We start from the raw sequence: 10,593 nt of genomic DNA, 5'->3' as shown, positions 1-10,593 counted from the left end.
TTGTGTGGACCTATTATTTATTACGTGGTCTAACCAACCTAAATTAAGAAAATATGTAGAGTGTAAAACATTGTATTTTGTTATATTTTGTATGTATTTGTAGTGTTTATATTTGTATTTGTATTCTTTTTAAACTGAGCTTAAATATAAATATAAATAGAAAGCCTATAAAAATTGGGGTTTGTTCCTCACAGCTCCATCCCATCATGTATTGGGAACATCTCCCATGAGTAGTAATAAAAAGTATGGGAGATGATCCTGATGTGTAGCTGAGACTACTTGTGAGGTTGGTGTGAGGAACGCTCTTTTTAAGGAGTAGATATGAATTGTCTATAAATACAATATACAAGATTCTACACCGTACGTATTTGTATTTGTACTCTTCCCAATCTGAGATTAAATACAATATACAAGATTCTGCATTGTAGGTATTTGTACAGGATTTTTAGCCGATTGTACACACCTTATTCGTTTCAGCATCGATGAGGAATTGATTACTGCTACTACTGATTTTGGAAAAAAGGGAATTATTGGTAGTTGTGACACCAAATACCAAACTTGACCCAAGTTAACATTTAACACTATTTTAAACTTGGGCTTTGGGCTAGATTCATTCAAAATCCACTCAAATTACACCCCTACCGTATTTGAACACTTTTTTGAGAGTTGAAATCATCCCCCCCCCCACCCCCTCCCCCTCCCCCACAAGATAGTTTTCCACAGCACATTCCTGCCGTGTATTGTGAATATATCCCGACGATGCTTCATCATTTCTGGTATTATCATCAGGAGATATTCTGAATACATGGCAGGAATGTGCTGTAGGATGTTGTGGAAAACTATCCTGTGGGGGACTGATTTAAACTCCTTTTCTGATAGAATGAGCTCACTCTGAATTGAAACCTGTATTTTGGGCTCAATTTGGAAAGAGTGTAAATACAAATACAAGGTTTTGCACTGAATATGTTTGTATTTGCACTATCCAAAACTGAGCCTTCATGTTTGTCAGCCCTTATATAATTATTATTTTAGAAAACAAAAAAAAATCAGTTATTTCAGCTGAAGGATACACAAAATAATTATTATTCTTTGAGGAATGATATTTTCAGGATTAGATAAGAATGGAAGGGGGTCTAATAATTAAACTTATTTATGATTTAACACAAATAACTGTCACATCAAATAAAAATATATTGATTTTGCTGGTGTGATAGGAATTTTTTTTTTTTTTGAAAAGCTAACCAATCTTGTTGCTGAATGCACGTTGGATATGCATGTGGGGCGCCCAAGTGTGAGGAGTAGATCCCGTCTCATACTTGGTATTTTGGCGAAAACAAAAATGTCACATCATTTTTTAATAATTAATATAAACAATATTAAATACCAAAATAGTCTTGGGGGTGGGGTCACAGTTTATCGGTTCACTTCATGTAAAGTGAATAGTGTTTATGGTTATAAATGTGGCCAATGGAAAAACAGAACATTTAAAAAAAAATAGAACATGACAAAATGTATTTTATTTATACTAAAAATATATAATAAATGGTTATATAAATAATAATTTTTATTTATTTGAAATATGCTATTTTCCTACACTATATTGGTTATATATCGCAATAAAATGGAATATATTAATTAATTTATCATACTTTTGATTATTAATTCAAACTCAATTTGTTTTTTACACAAAAATAAATCAAACATTTTAGTAAAAACTATACTATTTACTAGTTAGTTTTAGGCTTATAATGCTCAAATTACCAGGAACAAACACTAATAGACTCAATTGACATACCACTTAGAAACAACTAAGAAACTCAACATTAACATTAAAAAACAGACAAGAACCTAATGGGTATAACAACCAATTCATAGAGAAAAACTAGGAATCAATTATACTAATTGAATTCCTTAGAATCTCGCTGGTTGATAAGGTCTCTTGCTGATTGTAGCAGAGGCTTGAGATTTAATCTGACTGCACTAGGATTGTGGGGTTTGGCTACCCCCATTTGTGTAGCCTAATGGAGCCTAAAAAAAATAAAATAAAAGAAGAACATAAAGAAAGAAAGAAAGAAAGAAAAATAACTGAATTCCTCGGAATCTCAGATTGGGAGATGTAAAGTAAAAGCATATTTAATATTTTGAAATCTCAAGGGATTTTAGGAGGTGTTACTTGATTTCATAAAATTAAATTTTTAATATATGTTAATATACTATGATAATCTATAAATTAAATTACTTAATTTAATAATAAATTAATAAAGCTTTGAACTATATTATTATTATTATAAAGTTTTTGAACTAATAATAACATTAATAAAGTTTTTTAACTATATTATTATTACTGCTGCTGATTTAAAATCAGGTATCTAAAACACCAACTCATTTCTGTTGGAATTACTTTCTATCACGTGATAAATATTCTGATATCTAATTAATGTTCTTGACAAACTTGGACCGTCCAATTAGAATTGATTTTGAAACTTTCCACGTCCAACTCATTAATTGAATAGTCTAAGAATTTAGCTCGAATTTATGTGGTAATATTATTAATCCCATGATAACTATAATGGCACCGCAAACATAGGATATTTCAAAAAAAAATATTGTTTTTTATTCAGACGTCGTTATCAGCATATCTTTAGGGTTTGTTTGTTTCCAGTGCAATTTAATTCAATTTGGATGAGAGAGCAAATAGGAAAATACAAACTCTGGTCCATTTTTGCTCCGATTTTCAATTTATTTTGCTTTAATTAGTTTTTATTTTATTGCATCTGACTTTTCTGTGCAATTGAACAAAACTTTAAAAAAAATAAGATGAAAGTCAAAACAAAAATAACTAAAAGTTTGCACTCTCTTTCTTTTACACCAATGCAAATAAAACTGCACTGGAACAAATCAGGCCCTATTGATTAAGCAGTACACTGTACAAGATGCAAAAGCAAACAAAGGCCGTCGGTATCTGACTGTCGTCGCCGAGATCTTACTTCCTGACGGCGGAATCTTGAACTACTGCAGGCAACCGACATCCATCAGGCCATCATCACTCTCCACGTGCAATATAAGAGACAAAACAAATCAAAATAATCTCCTAACCAGAGATTATTCTCTGTAAATCACCTCTCAGCTCCTTGAGGTCTTTGGCTTATTGCTCTGAAGAGAAAAAAATATCCCGGGGACAGGGAGAGAGAGACTCCATTTGGATGTGTGGGTTTGTGTCAGATTCTGTTACATCTCTTGTAATCATATTCATACAATAGGTCTTGCTGGCTGCTGCAATTATAGCTCACCTTTTTTTCTTCTTTCTTCTCTGCCACTTCACCACCTCCCATCAGAGTTCTCGAGGTCTATCCTCCAACACCCCCCCCGCCAAAGTTGTCTTTTCCCCATCTATGTTTTGGGTTTTGGTGATTGATGCGTTTCTCTATTTATTTTTTGATTCAGGCTTACTGTTTGTGATCCAAGCCATATCAGGAAAAAGTCCAACTTTTCATCTGGTTTTTACAGAAGAAAGCATGTTCTTTACCTGTTGCAACGCTTAAAATAATCCAAAAGGAGAACTTTTTCTCATTTGGGTTTTGCAGAGCGGTGCCTTTTCCTCAATCGAATCCATATAAAAGTCCAAAAACTTGTATTTTCTACCTGGATTTGGCGGGTAAATGTCGTTTTTCCAAATCTGTAAATCATTAAATGCCCGAATATTGGAACTTTTCAATCGGGTTTCGGAGGGATCACCTGGTTTTAATCATTGTTTAGAAATAAACGAAGTGTTTGAGCCTTTATATCTCTATTTTGCTAGCAACTCTTTTTGTCAATTCCTGTAATCCAGAAGAAAAGATCTGAGTATAGTTTCCTCATTTGCATTTGAATTCGGAGTTTAATGTCTTCTTGAATAGTCACAATCCTGGATTTTTCAATTGTTACTAAGAATACTTTAGCGGTTTGTTTGGAGCTCCTCTGCAAGATCTGAGTTTTGAGGATTCAACTCGTCAGGTTTCATATCTGTCAAAAAAAAAAAATCTATCGGTTTTCACAAGGTCGAACATTTATACCTGGTTTTACGGAGTATTCATTGTTTCAATATATGGAATTCCCATTCTTAGAGTTATTGGTGGGATCTTCTCATCTGAAATCGATCCAATAGCTTGTATTTCTAAATCTGGGCTTGCAGAGTAATACGTTTTGGAGGTCAAAGTAATGGCGACATTGGTCCCTGGTGTTCTTCTGAAGCTTCTACAGAATATGAATACAGATGTGAAGGTTGCTGGCGAGCACCGTTCATCATTGCTGCAGGTTGTGAGCATTGTCCCTGCTCTTGCAGGTGGGGAGCTCTTCCCAAACAAAGGCTTCTACCTCAAGGTTTCTGACTCTTCCCACGCTACCTATGCTTCCCTCCCAGATGAGCACGACGATCTCATCCTCAGTGATAAGCTACAGTTGGGTCAGTTCATCCATGTTGAGCGGCTGGAGGCTGCTTCCCCTGTTCCCATCCTCCGTGGGGTGAGGCCTGTTCCTGGTCGCCACGCCTGCATTGGCAGCCCTGAGGATCTGGTTGCTAAGCATTCACTCTGCTTCCTCAATTCTTCTGGATCAAACCCCTTGGAGAAGATGAAAACACCATCCAAGGGATTGAATGGTAATTCTACTGCGGATAAAGAGAGAAGCAAAACACCTTCCCAGAAACTGGAGAATCCGAATGGCAATGCAAAGACTGCAGTTTCAGATAAGAAGGTAGCAACTCTGAATAGATCAAGGTCTCTGTTAGCAAAGCCTGTCTTGGATTTGGTTGATAAGAAGGATTCTGGGGTGCGGTCGAAATCTTCCAATTCACGGTCAATCCCTTCATCTCCAACCAGTTGCTACTCACTGCCTCCTTCATTTGAGAAGTTTGCAAATGGGGTCAGGCAACAAGCAAAGATCAAAGGATTAGACAAGCCAACTTCAAGGGTGGGATTAGTGCAAAAGGCAGCTTCTGCTCTTAGAGCAAGTGCATCGGCAAAGAAGCTGCCTGTGGAGAACTCCATAGGGAATGTGGTTAATGGGATTGGATTAGGGACCAAGGCTTTGAGGAGGAGCTGGGAAGGGGGAGAGGTGAAGGGCAGGGATAATTCAAGCTCAAGGGCTGCCAAGCTTGATTTGAAATCTGAATCTCGGAGCACTTCTGTAAGTTATATTTTCTCCTTGAACTTCTTTTATTTCTCTTCTTGATTTGAAAATGTTGAGCCTTCCTTTTCTTTAATGTGCTCTTTTCTCTGGTTTCAATACTTGTATAATATATTAAAATTTTCAAACTCAGGTCGGGCAAAAGCAAATTTCAGCCCCTTCAGCTGTTCTCAGGGTCTTACATGATTCCTAGTATCTTTATTTGCTTATTTACTCAATGTTATCCAGTAAAATTTCTGAATTTTTAGAGATCAAGTTTTAGGTGGAAACTTGTTAGCAGTTAGACCATGAAGTGTCGAGGATCAGTCTAATGGATTTCGACTTCTTGTCTAGACTTTTCTTATATACCATGAATAAATCCCATTATTAATATTTTTCATTGGATACCTCAACTTTTTTTTTAATTTGTTGTTTTCCTCAATTTTGAGGATAAAGACCGCAATTTCTGTTTTTTCTTTCACCGACCCAGTCGTCAGATCATATTTAGTTGTCCTCTATGTAATTCCTTTTTTTTTTTTCAATACAGGCTCCTCGAAGAAAACTTTCAATGAATGGCAAGTCATCTAAAGAGGACAGTAAGGTTCAGATGCCTGCAAAGAAGGTAACAGCAAATAGAGCTGGGGCTGATTCTGATAAGCCAAATAAGCAACGGGTTTCCATTGGAAAGAAAACATCAGGTGAAGTTGCTGGTAATGGATTCCCAGGAAACTTGGTCAAGGTTTCTATCAGTAATAGAAGATTGACAGATGGTAGTGTTTCATGGGCCTCACTCCCTTCCACTCTTTCAAAGCTTGGAAAGGTATGAATCCCTGTAACTTTTTCAGGTGTTCTCTCTATTATAAAAGTTAACAGGCAGCATGCCTGTGAGCATACTGCTTGTTAACTCATATTCACTTAAAATCTCAGTTAGCCATTTCAAAGTTTTTATCCTTAATAGATAAGGCTCTGTGAGAAATTTATGCCACTTAACTAAGTGATATAGTGTACTTTGATATTAGACACAGCGATTGGATGTTTCTTGTGTCTTGACTGTCTAAATAGCCTACAATATTAGACACAATCATTTTGAAGTTTGATTTTGCTCAGTTGATTAGAACATTATGTGACAATAGCCTATGACTTTTAGGCAGTTATCTGCAAGATGTTTATCATTGGATGATCAAAATCATTAATTAGTTTTACTTTGGAAGTTTGCTCTCTATACATGGCTGTTGCAGTTGGACTGTCTGGATTGATGGAACATTTTGTATTTGATGCTAATATTTAGAAATAGCATTTTCTGGTGCATTATATTTGTGTCAAATTCTCCCATGGTTACCAACAAGACTAGGACCTTAACTTATCCTTATTTTATTTTTTATATATTCTGATTTTTGTTTTATATTTATTTATTCAGGAAGTTCTGAAGTATAGAGATGCTGCAGAAATGGCAGCTGTTGAGGCCATTCAAGAAGCTTCTGCGGCAGAGAGCTTAATTAGATGTTTGAGGTAAACACTAGGAAACATGATTGCTGTACATAGTTTTTTGTAGGATTTTGAATCTGGCTTACAAATTGACAGAAACATAACTATTGATAAAGCATAATGGCAGGAGGGTTTTTTATTTTTTATTTTTTATTTTTTATGAATTGGTAGGAGAGGGTTTTAGTAGCTGAGTTTATTTGAATTGATTCTTTTGACATTGGAAGGATCTAATTTATTTAATTCTTTCTTTTCTCCCATATCCTTATCTCTTTTGGTCCATTGAAAGGGTGCTTGATGCCATTTCCATGCTTTACCCTTTCCTTGAATCTAACAATATATAGTGTTGGATTCTTGAAGATCATTACTCAAGTTAAAATCAACATAGGTGTAATTGTTCCATGATCACATCAATGTAAGAAGCTGAAGCTTGCTGATATAGCACATAAGTGATTGTAACTGGTAAACACCAGGAGCTTTTGGTATGATGATTCAATGTTAAGGTTGATGGAAACTTCAGGAGAAACTTCAGAGGCATTGTACGATAGGGAAAAATATTTATATTATGATAAAGGATTGATGATAACTCTCTGTTGCAATCAGATTGGCCTAAAGGATCCTGATGGATCAAAAACCTAGGGTAGCTCTTGGAGTATCTGATTATGATTTTGGTGTATATTCAGATGTTCTTGTGGTTGCAATTTAAGTTGCAGACCCATTGCAAGATGGAGAGTTCTGAGAAAAGAACTTTTGGGTTTTGGATTGTTGTAAGCCATGTATCTTTCTCCCCTTTGGTCACTCATGTTGTTTCTGTTTCTGGTAAACCAATGAAGTATCCACAATGCCCCAGCACAATTTTCTTGAATATTATTGATATAGAACCACCTACTCTAATACCGAGTTGATGACTTCATGTAGGATACATGCTTTAATACCAAATTGATGTAGGACTGGTGCTTTGATAATTGACTTGCGTAAGGTGACTATGACGCAAGGAGTCTAGGAAATTTAGGGTTGATTTCAGCACTAAAGGTCGAAATCAGTTAAGGAGGGTCCTGGGGCTTGACTACAAGAATTGCAGAGTTTGTCCTAAAACTGTAAAAGCTTCAAATTGAGGAAAATAGGTCTAGATTTGGAATTTTAAATGGAATTTTGTACGTAAACTTGAAATGGATAGATGTAATACATCAATTCTTACTATCCTATCAAAAAAAAAAAAAAGGAAAGATCAATTCTTAGTAGTGCTGTAGATGGTCATCTCTGCATGTGTCCAAACCATCTTAATCTACTTTCCCTCATTTTATCACCTATTGGATCTGCTCCTAGGTTTCTTCAATAATAACAACAATAAACAACACAATATTTTTCTTGTCTGGTCCCAACTATTTGTGGTTTGGGAGGGGTCAGGGTGGACTGGACGCAGATCTAACCTGTCATCATCATGATCATTATCAGGGAGTCAAGTCATCAGATGTTGAAATTTTGAATTTTTATGTATTTTGTATCTTTAGGTAGTAGGGGCACTTTGGTCATTTTACATGTTATTATTTGGGTTTGGCCTTGCATTTTGATTTTTCCATTCATAGTTCAGTTGTGTTTAAAAGTTCAGTAATTGGTTAAGTAGTTTAGAGAATCTTCTCTTTTCTTTAAGGTAGAGTATGAATGGCAAAATTGTAATTTTGAGTTTTCTTAGCTTAGGTAGGATTTTGACTTGCCCTTTCTTTGTAGAAATATTGAAAGTTTGGCATACCTTAGACAGTCTATATATGTGCATATTATTGTATAATAAACCCTTACGAGAGATGGTCATTTATGTTGATATATTTGTATTTTGTAAAATGTCTCCAAATATTAATTGAAACCAGATGTCTTAAACTTGCAGCAATAGGCAGTAATATTGGAGTCCGTGTGGAATGGTTCTTTAGTCACTAAGGCTATGTTTGGTTTGATAGAAATAAGAGAATAACAGTAACTTGAGGGAAAGTTCTTATGTAATTTCATAAAATTCGGCAAGAATTTCCCCTCAATTTTCTGTTTCTCTCTTATTTCCTATCAAACCAAACACAGCAAAAGAGTCCTATTTAGAGTTGAATGAGTCTGGCCATTGTTTAAGTTTCTTAAGGGGTCTTGGGTTGAAGTGAGCAAATGTGGTAATGCTCAACTCTTTTTCCAGCTAATGCTGAAGTCAAACACCTCCAGGTTCATGGGAAATGATTGAGAAGCCAAATTCCTTTTAATTCTGTGTGTCAAAGAAAAATTTAGAAGGAAACAGATTAGCCTTCTATTATGAAATATGAAATGGTAATACACCTTAGGTGGAAATGCTATGTATAGAAGTTTTTGTAGTCTTTAGTTCTCAATGTTTGATGGTTCCTTTCGTGTAAAACCCATAAGAAATGATTCTTGATGTTTGAACTCTTTTGATATGATATTTTCTCTTTTGCAGCACGTATGCTGAGCTAAGTATAACTGCCAAGGAGGATAACCCACAACCTACGGTTGAGCGATTCTTCAGCCTCCATGCAAGCTTGACCAAAGCTCGCCTTGTGGCTGATTCTCTATCAAAGACAATCCCGGCAGGGTCATCAACAGATGGTGAAGACGAACCATCAGAAGAAGAATTGAAGATCTCCTCAGAGGGGCGTAAATATGCAGCTTCATGGGTCCAAGCTGCATTGGCTACTGACTTATTATCCTTTACAGTATTTAAGAAACAGCCAGTTTCCACCGTGGGTCCAGCTGTAATTACAGCTGCAAGTCAAAGGACTACCACTAGTAATCATCCCATGTTAGTTTTAGAGAACTCAGCCAAGAATTCAACAACAAAGACCCAAACCAAAACTCGCCCTTTAGCTTGGTCTAAGCCTCTTACAGCTGCGACACTACGCCGAGCTGGGGATGGACTAGCTGTAGGTCAAAAGACAGTCGCAACATCTCCACCCCCTGAATGGATCAGAGGAAACGGTCTTGATGAGGCTGTTGATTTAGCCCAGACATTAAAGACAGAGTCTCAAGACTGGTTCTTGGGGTTTGTTGAGAGGTTCTTGGATGCTGATGTGGATAATTCAGCCTTGACAGATAATGGTCGGATAGCAAATATGCTGTCTCAGCTCAAGAATGTGAATGACTGGTTAGATGAGATTGGTTCTGCTAAGGATGGTGAAGAAGAACCCTGCATTCCTGCTGAGACAATTGACAGACTTAGGAAGAAGATCTATGAGTATCTCCTTACACATGTAGAATCTGCTGCAGTTGCTCTTGGTGCTGGAGCACAAACAGCACCACCAAGCCAAGCAGCAGAAAATAAATCAAGAAGATGACATGATGAATATTCTTCTGGACAGACTTTCATTATATCTTACCTATACAGCTTTGAGGAATTGAAGGTGAGCCATATTATATTGTGTGGACAGATCCAACTTAGCCACCAAGTGGTTAGGGAGGGGCATTTTTCTGATTCATGTATATATAATAGATCCTGTGCTGGGGTATACATGAAGTACTCTCATAATTTATTATCATGTGAAGCATTTGATGAGATGTGAAGAGTGATTGGGGTTTGATTTGATTGAAGTTATTCAATTACACCATTCAAGAGAAAAATGTGTATATATAAAATTCATTTTTATCAAAATTTGGTTTGTTGTCTCTTTAAGCTGGAACCAATGTTTCATCTTCTGTAGCCACTGTAGCATGATGGATTACGAGTTGGAAAGGGTTTTATGAGACATTATTTACAAGGTAAGTGGTGTCTTTACTCAGGGTTGTCTTAACAGTTCACACCCAGACACAGGTGTAAGCTAGATAGCTTTTCTTTTTTTTTTAGATAGGCCCTACTTGTGTCCATTGGCAAAGCACTGATTGAAGGCACAGGCTGGCTGGGCCTGCAGACAGAGGGATTAGAAGGTCCTGGTTCTCTGGCCGTACTCAGAACATTTCACTGCTACTCCACTGCTGTTAGGCTGTATC

The 10,593-nt window shown here is 36.3% G+C and overlaps 1 protein-coding gene across 1 annotated transcript; it reads left to right on the top strand.

Moving 5' to 3' along the window:
* The first annotated feature begins 3,092 nt into the window (after positions 1 to 3,092).
* Positions 3,093 to 10,290, top strand: LOC104587013 (protein CORTICAL MICROTUBULE DISORDERING 2-like). The gene is made up of 4 exons (XM_010244438.3): positions 3,093 to 5,163; positions 5,690 to 5,962; positions 6,560 to 6,651; positions 9,071 to 10,290. The coding sequence occupies exons 1-4, from the start codon at positions 4,198 to 4,200 to the stop codon at positions 9,942 to 9,944; spliced, it is 2,205 nt and encodes a 734-aa protein (XP_010242740.1). The 5' UTR covers positions 3,093 to 4,197; the 3' UTR covers positions 9,945 to 10,290.
* Positions 10,291 to 10,593: the final 303 nt, after the last annotated feature.

The sequence above is a fragment of the Nelumbo nucifera genome, chromosome 1 (assembly GCF_055504915.1).
Source record: "Nelumbo nucifera cultivar China Antique chromosome 1, China Antique-T2T, whole genome shotgun sequence".
NCBI lineage: Eukaryota > Viridiplantae > Streptophyta > Magnoliopsida > Proteales > Nelumbonaceae > Nelumbo > Nelumbo nucifera.
Note: the sequence above shows the minus strand (reverse complement) of the source record. Positions and strands in the feature narration are given on the sequence as shown.